General features: G+C 39.6%; 1 protein-coding gene across 1 annotated transcript; it reads left to right on the top strand.

Moving 5' to 3' along the window:
- Window positions 1-4,916: 4,916 nt before the first annotated feature.
- On the top strand, window positions 4,917-10,672 carry LOC148215193 (vomeronasal type-2 receptor 26-like). The gene is made up of 4 exons (XM_088144170.1): window positions 4,917-5,207; window positions 7,956-8,183; window positions 8,665-8,791; window positions 9,768-10,672. The coding sequence occupies exons 1-4, from the start codon at window positions 4,917-4,919 to the stop codon at window positions 10,670-10,672; spliced, it is 1,551 nt and encodes a 516-aa protein (XP_088000296.1).
- The last annotated feature ends 4,312 nt before the right edge of the window (window positions 10,673-14,984 follow it).

Below are 14,984 nucleotides of genomic sequence, written 5' to 3' on the forward strand. Positions count from 1 at the left end.
GGAGAATATTAAAGAGCATGATTGAATGACCAGAAATGACATGAAGACATTCCCAACTTCTGTCCCCCAGGTCAACAACTTCTTGGTATTCCAAAATATACATGGGTTAAATTCATTTCAGAATATATTAATATGTTTCCCAGACTAAATTTTCTTTTAAAATCAGTAATAAAATAATAAAAATATTATTTTTTTGTCTTATAAGTTTTAGTTTAAGGTCCTTTGACATTCTTACTTTAGAAGTTAAGACACTCTCCCATTGTCCAGGCAATATAGAAACCTTTGATTCTTTGTTTCACTCATCCCTTAACATCTGCATATCAAATTGATTTATTGATAAGAAACATCTGTATGAAGTAATAGTAGGGTTTTTTTTTTAGTTTTAAAGGATTTACCAAATTGTTCTAATACCTCAGGTGTCTCAGAAGCTGAAAATTCAGCTGGTTGTTAACAAATGTTTTAACTGTAAATGTTGCCATTGGATTACATTTCATAGATGATATTTATCTCTTAATGCAACATACGTTAAAAATTCATCTTCATCATCTTTCAGTTGGTCCAAAGTCAATATCCACGCTTCGATGCATTTTTTCCAGATCAACATATTTTTCTCCATGTTTAAAATTGGGTTTCCCCATAAAGTCAATTTGGCATGGAAAAAGGGTCAAATCTTTTTTTATTAGACATTCCATTCCTTAGCATTCTAACTGATGAAATTGTTTCCAGAGATGTTAGAGTTTTAGCATATGTAGATCCTGATAATGTCCATCCTACTGAAGGTGCTAGATACATATATTCAAAAATTGCCCAAGTCAGAAAATTAATACCACTTGTTGATTTCCAGTATTTCAGGTCCAGATTTGGAAGACTGAATCCTCCCTCATTACTTGATAATTGTATTTTCTGTAAAAATATTCTGGAATTGAAGAACCCCATAGAAATTTCCTAAACAAAGAATTTATTTTCTAAAAATATTTTCCAGATATAAAAAATGGAATTCCTCTCAGAATTTAAATTAATCTGGGAATAAAGTTCATTTTGGGAGCATTCATCTTTTACCGAAGGGGGAGGTTTAATGACTCCCATCTATCGATATCTGAAGAAACTGTCAGGATTTTCTTTCTTATGGGAAAGGATTCGTCCCGTTATCTTTACAACAAAACAAATAATATTTTGGCTACAGAGATCATGTGAGAAACACCTGTTATTGTGTGTTGTGTATTGTGCTATTTACTGCCACCTATTGGCATGTGTCTGCTAGTTACCCAGTGGGGGTGGCATGGAGCTATAATACAATGAGAGAAAATGTTCAGCCTCTCAGTTTAGTGTTTGTGTTGTTCAGTTGTTTAATGTGTGATTAGTACTCAGTATAGCACCATGTAATCATTTTTATGGGTTATGTAGTTGTAACAAATAACCAAGTGGTGTACCTCTTCTCTGAGAGTTTGTAGCTAGAGATTTTGTTAAGCTTGTGTTGCTAATAAGTCTTGGAAGCTACATTACATGAGAAGATGTGTTTTTCGTTATATTTTGTATGATATTTGTTTTTTATGGAATTTTGCATTTTTATCAATAAACACCAGTTAGTATATATTTTCTGACTGGATTTCTTTGGGAAACAAGAAATGGACATTGCATTGTGAACAGCTGCAATGCTGATGTGTATCTTTCCTGGGCAACTTTTCCTGGAGTTTTTGCTGCGCTCTGCACAAACAGGAGTGTTTGTGATTTGCACTCTGCCCGACAGAAATATCTTTATATATTTTATTTATATTACAAGTTGCTTTGGATATATCCTTTGGATCCTGAAGAAAGGAGATGAACCAGTACAATAATGTGCCACCCATCCCCAATCTTCTGAACCGCCAAGAGATCAAGTAGAGCAAGTATGGAGGCACACCCCATATCCTGCCCATGCCAGAGATAATCCAAAAGCATGACCAATGCCATTCCAGTCCCATACCCAGGTCTGAATCCTGCACCTTCTCAACCACTTTCCCCAAAAAGGAGAGGTTAGAGACTGGGTGAAAATTGTCGAGTATAGTGGGGTCCAGTGATGGCTTCTTGAGAAGTGGGCAGACGAAGGCCTCTTTAAGAGATGAAGGAAAAGCTTCCTCACTCAAAGAAGAATTAACCACCACAAGAATCTACTCTAAAGACACAAACACACACAACCCAGGCCGCTTTCACAAGCCAGGACAGGCCTGGATCTAAAAAGCAGATGGCTGAGCTCACAGCTTTAAGGACCTTGTCTACTTCCTCAGGTCAAACAAGTTCAAACTGTTCCCAGATCACTGGGCAGGACTCCTCCATAGGCCTCTCCTCTGGATCTGTAAGAAAACAAGCATCCAGCTGTGTGGTAATCTGAACGATTTTGTCCAACAGATGCTGAGCAAACTCCTCGGCACACCCCTGCAAAAAGTTCCCTGAGCCCCCTTTACCCAAGAGGGCTCACATTACCTGAAACAGAGCTGCAGGGTGAGAATCTGCAGATGCAAGAAGGGAGGAGAAGTTCAGCCACTTTGCCACTCTTATCTCCACAAAGTAGGCCTTATTGGGGTTCTAACCCATGTTCAGTCACGTTCATCCTTGGTTGAATGCCAGCAATCCTCTAGACCTCTCTTCATCTTGTTTCAACTCCTCTGTGAACCACAGGGAGTGATAGTATCCCCAAGAGGGGAGAGGTCACATGGTTATGATCTGATCCAATGTTTCAACCACCCCATTATTCCAAGCAGAAACCAAGGCTTCAAGTGGACCATGCAGCAGACCAGCAGGAAAAACCCCCAGCTCCTTTTGAGACCCAGCTGGGTCCATCAGTTGCCAGGGGCATGACCAACCTCTAATGGGTTCAGCCTCCCTGCAGTGGATAATGGCACTAGAGAATCCCATGGAAATCAGGGTGTGATCTGACCATGACAAGGGAGACACCAAAGCTCCCCAATTTCAGATCACTTAGCCACTGCCCTGACAGGAACACCAGATCCAGGTTGTGCCCATTGTCCAGTGGCAGGCTTTGGATGATCTGGGATAGGCTATGGAAGGAGAAAGGCTGGTGCAGAGAACTGGGAGAAAAGGCAGTTGGGAGTGAATGAATGGTGAGGTGTGAGCAAATGCTGCCACTTGGGGGAGGGAATGAATTCTGGCTTGTCAGCAAATGCTGCCATCTGCTGAGGCTTGCTGCCCCACAAGGCAGGGTGCAGGGTGGCCAAAGGGGCATAGATGGGGGGAATATAGGGAGGTGAGGGGAGTTGCAGCAACCCTGCAGTTGTAAGTGCAAGTGGGCTGCCAAGCCTCCAAAATTTGATCAGGTGACCAAGGGGGCACTGCAATGGCCATAAATTTGGGCACAGGTCATAAGTCCATTTTTTCAGCAGTGTTGTCATTTTGAACGGTCACTGAATCAATGGTCATTAACCAAGGACTACCTGTATTCTGAGAGTTTTCCTCTGCAAAGATCATCTGAGTAATTTCATCTCAATCATCTGATTGCATCATCATGAAGTCAACTTCCATGTATTTCTCTAAGCACACATGAAGGGGAAAAAAATGTTTACTCCTTTTTCTGCCATAAAGAGACCCAGTATTGCATTAGTAGTAATTAACTTCCTTGCAATTATCTAAGGTCACTCATTCTCCATAATGGGTCCACCCAAGGGACTTCTAGGCAGCGTCAAAAATGCAATCCATAAGCAATCTTGCAAGGAGTTATAAAACCTTTCTTTTGTGAGATTGCAAACTGGGAGAGGACCAAGAAGAAGGCAGAGTTCTGTCTGGTTCCACACTGTAGGTTTCCCCACCCATTTAGGTAATTATTGCCTTGTCACCACTTTGCCTGAAGTCTGAGGAGCACTTTCAGAGCTGTGCTGTCCTTAATGATGCTTCTTTTTCTATGCTACAGCTATGGAGTTGGTTGCCAGATGGGGTAGCTAGCTTCTGTTTGCAAAGCTCAGCTCTCAACCTACAGATGGCCCCCAAAGTGCCTCCATCTAGAGAGATTTGGAGTCCGATATTGGCATTAACAATACTTGTACTCCTTCTGTCTTATGTGAGAGGTAAACCAGGCACCAAGAAGTGTTCTATCAATGAGTCCCTTCTTGTTCCACATGAGTGGTACCAACCTGGCAAATTCCTGATCGGTGGGATTGTTTCTCACATCATAAATATATATTTCCAATTCTCCTTTGAGGAGGCTCCTTCTAAGAAACTGGGTAATGAACTTCCACTGTAAGTATGTATGTTGCTTCCTGTTCCTTTCCTCTGTCATCAGGGCTCTCCTCTCTGACCTGCAAAATACCTGGTCAGCCATTCAATGGCAGCAAAGAGCAAAAGAGCACCTTATTTGCTTTCCACAATCTAGGAGTTGTCTGATTTTTGCAACTGAGAACGAGTATGATTTTTTAAGTTGCAAGTTAAACATGAAACATAAAGAAAATAATTAAGGTAAAAGTAAATTAAGGTAAAGTGGACTGCTTTAATACATTTGAGAGATTTCAAGAGGTCAAGGATTCTTTACGGTTTAAATTAAAATCACATTATTAAATAGCTACGAACATAGAGAAAGCAGAGACCAGCACAGCTGGACAAAAGAGGAAGCATATAAAGGAAAATTGTCCAAATGTTTTCTTTGTTTTTTTCCTCCCTCTGGCAAAAGGAATGATATTCTGCTTCTTTAGAACAAACATTATTCTTCCCAGGGTTCAAAATGGAATGGAAAGGCCAACATATATATCCTGCAGTGCAGATCATTGCAAACTATGAAAAGCACTTCATAGGCAAGAAAGGGACTATTATGCCAGTTGCATTCAGCAATTAAATTAAGTGTCTTATTTAATCAGAGCAATCCAGACAGGTGGCAATCAGATGCCATGCATTGTAGATTTGGTTCACAAAAGGTCTATAATTCTATTTGTAGTATGTTGCCAAAATTCTACCAGCATCTCCTGGCCCTTGCCTTTGCTGTGAGTAAGATCAACCAGAATCCAACAATCTTGCCAAATTTCACCCTCGGCTTCCATATCTACGACAGCCATTTTGATGCAAGGATGACCTATCGCATCACTTTGGACCTGCTTTTCAAGTCACAGACATTTATCCCCAATTACAAGTGTGATCCTCACAGGAGACATCTAGCACTCATTGGGGGGATCAGCCCTGACATCTCCTCCTATGTGGCAGAGATCTTAAGTCTGTACAAGATTCCACAGGTAAGATCGGTGCACATCAGCAGAACAGCCCTATCACTGTGTAATAGTAACTCCTTTTCTTATTCTGAAAGTGAGTCTTACATTCCGGAAAGAGAGAGAAGTCTGAAAGTGAAGGCAGAAATGAGGAAAGGTTCCAGAGAGTTGGAAGAGGCAGAAGTATATGGTCGAAACTGGGATTTCTTCCCAAAGTCTTCACCGTGCCTATTTTCAGTAGCTGCATCGTTATTCCCAAGGTTTTGGCAGAAAAGTCCATGACTTGGACTTTCCCAGATTCCAGCATCATCAGAATTCTAATCATGGTCTTACCTGGTAGAATGAATTGTAGCTCAATGATAAAGTGTTTGAAATATAAGAGTGCCGTTTCAGTACTGAGAGTGCTAAGATGAATGCACCAGTTCTCCTAGTTGGTGGAAGAAATAACCCTAAAATTATGCTGCTACGTGTACTTGCAATTTCCAGGATTGACTACCATCACTGATTTCATACAGGGCTGTCTGCAGAAAGTTCAATTAGTATAGAATTCAGCAGCGAGTTTGGACAAGGGACACTTCACTCCAACTTAACAAATTGATTTCCAGACAATATTCCAAGTCCTGTTTTTCACTTTTAAAGCTGTATAATCCTTGCATTCAAGCCCCTTGAGAGAAACCCTTTTTATATATGATTGTGTCACCTCACCTTCTCATTCTGAAATAAGGTGAGAAACTTTATCTACAACTGCTACAGTCTCAACTCCAACTGCCCTTGGAGTCAGAACCACTCACTAGCTGCCCCAGGTCATTGGAATCTATTTTTTGCTGACTTGAGGGCCATAACCTCTTTCTAAATTTTTAAAGCAGCCTGGTACCCAATTTGGTAACCCAATAAAGTTTGAATTGTTAACGTGGGTATTGACTACTTTGCTATTAAATCTCTGAGGGATGTTAGTGGTTAATAAACAAAATACATGATAAATAATAAAAAGAACTCTTTTCCTTCACTCACTGATAATTCCTGGCCTTAAAAATAATGTGTATAAAATGCATTGAGTAAAACTCTCATAATCTGTATCTGAATATCTCTGAGCATGTCCTTTCAGCTCACATATGGATCATTCCCTATGCAAAGAAGTAATATGGTACAGACATCTTCCTTCTACCACACAGTCTCCAATGAAGGTCATCAGTATACAGGGATTATCTATTTACTTAAACATTTTGGATGGACCTGGGTTGGACTGTTGGCTGGAGATGATGAAAGTGGAGAACGTTTCTTGGAAAAGCTGGAGTCATTATTTGTCCAGAATGAAATTTGTTCAGCCTTTGTACAAAGAATGCCAGTTGATAGCCGGTTCCCTGAACTTGAAGAACTGAATGTTATTTCTGCAAATATTAATGCTTTCTATTCAGATGAGAGAGTTAAGACTCTTGTTGTCTATGGTGAAACTTTAACTATTATGTGGCTAAGCACTGGGTTATTTTTGGCTGGTGTTAACTATACGGAAAAAGTGTGGATTATGACAGGCCAGATTGATTTTGCTGCAACAGCCCTTTCAAAGGATTGGAAATTTGAATTATTCCAGGGTACCCTTCTTTTTGCAATCCACTCCAATGAATGTGAAGAGTTTCAGATCTACCTTCAAAATATAAAACCAGACAAGGCAGAACCTGATGATTTTTTCAAGGAGTTCTGGTCACAAGCCTTTGGGTGTTCAGTTCCAGCTGCAGGGAAGCTAATAGTGGCTCCCAAATTTTGTAGTGGGACCGAGTCCTTGAGTGATCTTCCAGGGGTTCTGTTTGAAACGGTCATGACTGGCCATAGCTACAGCATCTACAATGCAGTCCTTGCCGTGGCCCATGCGTTACACAGCATGGATTTATCTAGATCAAAATACAAAGCATTCAGGAGTACAAAACATCTTGAAGAGATAAACCCTTGGCAGGTAATGTCTCCAGAATGAAAAAAGGAGGGAATGAAAAGAAACTCTACATATCATTAATAAAAATAAATCTCACATGAAACTAAAATACATGGAAGTTCCTTCTCTCCTGATAACAAGCAGGAGTATATGGTATTCATTGACCATATCATTTCCTTCTGTTGGGAGAGGAATCCCCTTGTATTTTCCCTTTCTGAAGATGACAAAACTCTCTGCATTCATCTTCACAACTATATATCTTAAAGGAAGAATTTTGAAAAATGTACACATTTGGTCATGAATTGGGTTAAAAGAAATTATTTTTAAAAAATAGGAAAGAAAAATGTATAGATTCAGACAGAGTATTCTGCATACTTACAGTAATCCTGAAAAGTTTAGTTCCGTTCCCTGCCTTATTAGGGCTGGTTCTTTTATCAGGAATCCAAAGGCTGTCAGGAAAACATCGGGGTGGAAGAAAGAAGTGTTAAGTCCAGAGGGGTGGGAGAGTATTACAAAGAGACTGACACACAGTCCACAACTGACTTGGGTTTAAAAGGGAGGAAAGGGAAGACACACACAGACTTTTAAGATTCTGTTTTTATAGCCTCAGTAAAGGCTTTATTATTTCTCAGTAAATTCTAGTTATCTCATGGACTGTTTCCTTATCTGGTGTACCATGAAGAGCTGAAGGATTGATATAAAAAGAGGAAGGTGGGCTATAGATCTAAGAGAACAAGAATAAGGGTGACAAACAACAGGACCAAACACTGTATTGATTTATTCTTAGTTTGAGTTATGAAAAGATCCCTTCTCTTAACTCTTTCTTGCTTTGTTCTTCTTTATCTTCTTAGCTTCACCGCTTCCTTCAGACCATTTCATTTAACAACACAGTTGGAGAAACGGTGTCCTTTAATGATAATAAGGAGATGGGATCTGGATTTGATATAATAAACATGTTCATTTTCTCTAATAACTCCTTCCACAAAGTGAAGGTTGGAAGGGTGGGGACCAAGGATACTCAAGGAAAGAAATTTATCATTGAGGACGACAAGATTAAATGGCATGGAAGCGTTAACCAAGTGAGGATGCTTAAGTCTTCTGAAAAGACCAATTTAATTGGTGGAATACTCTCCCTTTCCATTGCACACAAATAAATAAACAATCTCAGTCTCCCTCATGTCTTATATAGAATATTAAAATTTATATGGGACAAGCATAGATAAGACCGCTAGGTGAAATGGAACATTTACAATGGAAAGGAAGATTTTTTTCAGAGAGATGCCCCATTTTTGCAGTATTATTGTTTGGGGTGGGTGGAGAGATATCAAAAGGAAGGCAGTTATTGTTCTATCTTTAGTAGAAAATATTAATGGACAAATCTATCCAATCTAAATTCCTTCCTTCCTTCCTTCCTTCCTTCCTTCCTTCCTTCCTTCCTTCCTTCCTTCCTTCCTTCCTTCCTTCCTTCCTTCCTTCCACATATTTAAGTGGATCACTCATTTGCTGTGTCACAGCAAATAAACTCTACCTAACCTTTCTATTAAAACTTTTTTGAAAAAGGTCCATCCTCTTTCCTTGTGTAATGATTACTGCCAGCCCGGTTATCAAAAGAGAAAAGAAGAAGGAATGAAATATTGCTGCTACACATGTGCTCAGTGCCCAGAAGGGAAGGTTTCCAACAAAAGAGGTAAGTGATGCAGGACAGCAACTCTTCCAATGTAATTGATAAAAAAAGGGTTGGATGACATCAAAATGTTTGACACCATCCCTGCCCCTTTCTCTCTCTTCCTTTTTTGTCCCCTTCCTCCTGCATGGTGAGTAAGAATTGGAGGAGTATTCAACATGGTAATTGTTGCAAAGTGTCATGCCCAATATAGCCCAGGGCCACGTAAGTATGGTAGCAATATATTCTTGCGTAATATATGATCATTATGACTTTGCAGGACTTCAGATCTTAAGGAAGAAAGGTCCTTCAGAGCACATGGGTGAATGAACATAATACCCATCTGCAATTCCTTAATCCATGCACATCTTTTCTTGGGAATAGTCATTAACAGTTTTATCATCCAAGAGAAGACACAGATGCTTTAAATTGCTGCAGAAGGGGTTAACTGAAAGGACCTTTTTTTTCCCTCTAAACCTGAAGCTTTGCAAGTGATTCCTAATTTTACCACTCTTTATTCTTTGTTGATGCAGGTGTTCATCAAAGAATATAATAATGTACATGAAGCAGAATTGAGCTAATGACAGGAAGGCAAAAGGTTGAATTCCCAAATAGGCAAATATTCCTTTGCCTGGTGATGGTTTACAAAGTGTGAAAGCCCTCTTATAATTTTAAAACAGTACAAAATTAATAGGCAGAGTTTTACGATCACACTGAAGAAGGCAATTTGTATAGGTTTTGGGCTTTGAAGGAAATCCAGAACACAATATAATTTTAAGCTAACATAAATAATCCAAATAATAAACGTACTGAACTTTCTAGCATAGTGGTTAGAAGGACAGTTGCACAGTAATGGGCATTTCTTCACAAAGTTTGTTTCTCTCATGAAGCCATGAAGAAAATCTCATGAGCAATGGACCTCCTTTTTAAAGGTTGACAGGGGAACTGGGTGATGCCCCATATGAATTGACAGTGGCTTTATCTCTTTTCCTGGCTCCAGACACAGAAGATTGCTTCAAATGTGCAGATGATCAATATCCAAACCAGGAAAAGGATCAGTGTTTTCCCAAAGTGATCGTTTTTTTGTCCTATGAAGAACCTTTAGGCATCTCCTTAGCTGCAAGCGCCATCTTACTTTTCTCAGTCACAGTTGTGGTATTAAAAATATTCCACCTGCACAAAGATAGTCCCATAGTCAAAGCCAACAATCGGGACCTCACCTATGCTCTCCTCATCTCTCTTCTGCTCTGCTTCCTCTCGCCTTTCCTATTCCTTGGTAAGCCCAAAGTACTGACATGCTTCCTCCGGCAACCAGCCTTTGGCATCATCTTCTCACTGGCAGTTTCCTGCGTGTTGGCTAAAACCATCACTGTGGTGGTAGCTTTCATGGCCACCAAGCCAGGATCTAATATGCGGAAGTGGGTGGGGAAGAGGCTCACCACTTTCATCATCCTTTCCAGCTCTTCTGTCCAAGTAGGCATTTGTGCTGTATGGCTAGCAATCTCTCCCCCGTTCCCCAAGTTGGACATGGACTCACTGACCACTGAGATAGTAGCAGGGTGTAATGAAGGATCGGTGACTATGTTTTATCTAATCTTAGGCTACATGGGACTTCTGTCCATCATCAGCTTCAGTGTTGCTTTTCTAGCTCGCAAATTGCCGGATACTTTCAATGAAGCCAAATTCATCACCTTCAGCATGCTGGTCTTCATGAGTGTTTGGTTGTCCTTTGTTCCTACCTACCTGAGCACCAAAGGAAAATACATGGTAGCTGTGGAGATCTTCTCCATCTTGGCTTCCAGCGCTGGGCTTTTGGGATGCATCTTTTTCCCCAAATGTTTCATAATTGTGCTGAAGCCTGAGTTGAACAACAAGGAGAAGGTCATGAGAAGAATTAAAACATAAAATTAGTACCCTGAGAATACCTACCTTGGGATCGATGCAAAGGACTTTATGTATCTGCTGATCAAATACTTCAATTTATTGTTCAAATTATTTGTCAATTTACTTGCTCACCCCCTCCCCCCGAATTACAGTGAAGATGATAGAAAACCATATAAATGAAAGATGATGAATACATTTGTGATCTCCATGTGGCTTGAATGCTGTTCAGCTATGTCTGTCATTAGTTCCCACTGGAACTAATACGGTTTTATTTTAGCATCATGTATTTTCTGTTAAACCAGTGCCATTTTTAATCATTCTCTCATATCAATCCTTCTAAAGCTCTTTGATGATAAGGTCAGCCATGGAATTGAGAAACCAAAGATGAAATTTCCCAAGCTGTGCAAGGTTACCTTAGAATACTATTATATGAGTTGATACATAAAAAGAAAAATGATAGCAATGGAATGAAAAGGTAACATTATAGACACGGCATAGATGAATTGGGCTTTTGAGTAGGCGTTGCCCAAACCTCTTTAGATGATTATTTCTCCTCCTCCTCCTCCTCCTCCTCCTCCTCCTCCTCCTCCTCCTCATATTATTAATATTATCATCATCATCATCATCATCATCATCATCGTCATCACAATCGTCATGAATGAATCCCTGCCAATGAGAAGTGAAACACAAGCAAAACCAGATAGGACCATCGCATAAAATCATTCTCAGAATTATATTCACTCCTGACATTCATCACAAAGAAACGTAGCATGAGATCTTTGCACTATAGACTATAAATCATTACCCCAGGTTTAAAAGAGGAGTGAAGTACCTTCTCAGACTCCTAGAAAAAACATCAGATGTAGCCAGGGTATCATTTTTCCCTATGACTTGAGAGAGGTCCAACAGGCAATGGTGTTGAAGTGAGGCCCTTCAGACTTCCCAAATACTCCCTTGCTTGTGAAAAGGAAAAGATATAACCCTTTCTTGCATGTAGGGAATATAATTAAGAAACCAATCAACAGTTTTAGGTCCATCACCCTGAAAGCTGGCAGTTAGTTGCAGGACTTAAAGAACAATGGTGTTCTAGCAATGAACCTTGTTATCGTACCCTCCATCTGTGACCTTTCTCCTGTAAAAAGGGTACAACACAAAGCAATTTGCATATAGCAACTAATGCTCCTTGTCTAAGAAATCAGGATGAGCTGAAATCAAACTACATAATAATTATGGGGCACCAATCTTGCATATCCTCTCCAATGCAGTTTCAAATGAAATGTGACATGATATATTGATAACATTTGTTTTGGTGTGTGAACTGCTTAGAGAACAACATAAATCAACACCATTTCCCAGTTTATTATATTTCAAGATCAAGCAAAGTGATGTTCAGGTATGTACTCCCTAGACTCCCTCACAAGAATGCATGCATTTGCAACTTTTAATGTTTTTAAGCTTTATTCTTTGCCAGTTTCTTGAAGAGAAAGCAAAATTTCAGAAAGAAATTAATTTGTATGGATGGCAGGGAATCTCAGAGAGGTTGGGGAGTCAACGTGATTAATCTGGAGTTTCTAAGAATGCATTCTCCTTATGATTCCAGCATGTAGTTAACATACAGCTGAATCATGGGAATCAAGTCCCCAATGCTGAAAGTGCAGACTTTGTCCGTGTAACAACCTCATTAAGGTCTCCTTGAAGCATATCTGGACCCGTGATCAGCTGAGGGACATTTGGAGGGTGGGAGAGATGGAATTTGGCTTTATAATTGGCTTTATTTGTTCCTTAACAAAATCCTGTCTGCTTCCATATAGGTTACTGTTTTAAGTTCTGCAGCTACCAAAATTAGCTACTCCTGCAAGAGAGGATTTTCTTGACATCTGTTTCCTGATTAAAAAAAATAAAACCTCCTTGCCTGATTTTGGTTTGTATCATTCTGTTATTTGGCTCACTTACTGTATGATGGATCAAGGGTGACACCATGAGTATATGTGGGTGTATAGACACTGCTATAGCTACAGAGAGAATTCGTTTCATGTCATATTTCCAGTGATTGAATGAATAGTTAGATGATAGATAGATAGATAGATAGATAGATAGATAGATAGATAGATAGATAGATAGATAGATAGATACTGTAGACAGAGAAAGAGACAGACAGACAGAGAGGGATGTTAAACAGCAGAATAAAATCTTTAAAATCCTTCAATATACAACACTGCTTGAGAATAATCCTCTCTAAGGGCCAGTCCCCCACTGATGAATTAAAATACTCTCCATCCATTCTTGCAACAGAACAAAATAAAGGAACTGGCATAGAATTTGCAGTCCCATTGCCGATCCACGTCCTGCCTCAATTGCTTTGACTCCTGAAGTTCCCTGATTTTCCTCCAAGGTACAAGATGTTGAAATAGAACAGATTTTTCACTCTTTGAGGCTGCCTTTGGACAGTCTTGAAATAAGAGGGAGAACATTAGCCCCAGCACAGCAAAGGAAAACTCTCCTCCAGGAGCTGGGACAAGATGAAGTCAACAGAATGGGGAAACAGCCAAAATGTGGGTGTTAGCAAGCCATATCAGTGCTACGGTCAGCTCACAAGGAAGAGGTAACCAGGTCTAGAAGCTAGAGGACCTCTAGAGCTAGCCAGATCAAAGGGAAAGTGTCTGTTACAATAAGACAGAGATGCCAACCACTTCTCCTGCCAAGAAACAAGCATTTCTTATTCCATTACACTATGGAGGAAGGAGAAAGATATGATAGACGCAGTTGCCTGAGACTGATATATACAGGGCATGAATCTTTGATTTGCTGAGCTGATTCTCTTCATTATGAAAGTGTTTTGCTTTGTTTTTTTTATGATCTGCAAGAAGAAAAGTATCTTGCAGTTCATAAAAAGGATCTTTGAATTTCTGGCTTCTAGTTCAAATCTTAGTCTGAGTAAAGCCTGATGAATCTGCAATAGGCACAACACTCATGATCAAATAGCCCATGTGCAAAACCTGTGTAAAGAACAATATACCATTGGTAGGCTCCTCATGTAGAATAAAAAAAAAAACACTGTGCCCAAAGCCTCTCCAGGAAAAAAGTGCAGAAAATTGGGTGAATTCAAGTCAGGAGGGAATAGTATAAATAGAGTGAGAAATGAATTGAGCCCTAGGATCCAGCTCTGATGCTTTTAGGGGATTATAGTTCATGCATGTGTGCTAGAAAACGTGATTGCATTTTTCATTCTGTTCGCTTGTGTTGCCCTTCTGGAACATATACAAGAACAGCACTTGCATAAATTGAGGTTTTTGCTTGTTCCTTTCTAATGTTTGAGACACTGTGCCTGCATCTGGTACAGAAAGATGTAGATCCTCTTTCAGATTTTAATTTGCAAGCAACAGCTACTGATAGAATTGTTTCTGGGGGTGGTGGATTGACCCTTGACTGAATTATATGCTAGTAGTATCAAGAAAGGTGATCAAGATCTTTTTGGAATTGTAGAGAGCAGAACACTTGATAACACACACATATACACACACACACACAAATTATAACCAGTTCCTCTGCATGACAGGTGAATGAATTCTCCAAGTTTTCAGGGGTCTTTTCCTGAAGCTGCCACCTGATTCTGCAAGTTAGATCCCTGACATAGAACGAAAGTTTGGAAACTGAGTTGAACTCCACTCATGTTTTACTTGGCAACCGTGAGGACATTTTTGCTTTCTTCTTAGGTTTTTTTTTTTGTTCTTTTACTACCCTGCCTAAATTTTATTCTTGGTTTATTGCTTAAAAACTCTTTGTCTGAGGGATTGTAGGCAGATCCTGCCCTCTTCTTGTCAAGCTATGAAAAGTGACCAGAGATTCTCTAATATAGGCAGTAATTATATAAGATTCTGCAGCTTAATAAAATAGTTTATGGATTCTCATGTTTGCATTTCATTTTAACATGAAGGATACCGTTGCACTATATTTGATGCAGGTCATCAGAAGTTTATGGCTAACAGACCATGAATTATGAACTTCCTGCCAACTGTAACACAAGCCTATAATATTTAATTACTGAATGGGGGAAATGAAAGGATCAGTATCAAGCATTCATATTAATATCAATATTAAGGGAACCTATTTACAACCCAATTTAAATTATGTAATCCAAGTTGTTTTGATACCCTGTTTAAACATTTACAAAATGATCTCATGGCCCTAGAAAGGTAGGTAGTTCCCCATCCAAGCACTGTTCCTGCTTAACTTTTGAGACCAAGTAATATCAGCTAGTCATTGTTGTCAGGTTCGGTCAGCACAGGGCTTCGGGAAGCTCGCAGCCAGACCACGCGGAATCCACCGGCGGTAG

The sequence above is a fragment of the Python bivittatus genome, unplaced genomic scaffold (assembly GCF_059951505.1).
Source record: "Python bivittatus isolate LINGU-HERP-01145 unplaced genomic scaffold, Pbiv_v1 ctg000430_np1212, whole genome shotgun sequence".
Classification (NCBI taxonomy): Eukaryota; Metazoa; Chordata; class Lepidosauria; order Squamata; family Pythonidae; genus Python; species Python bivittatus.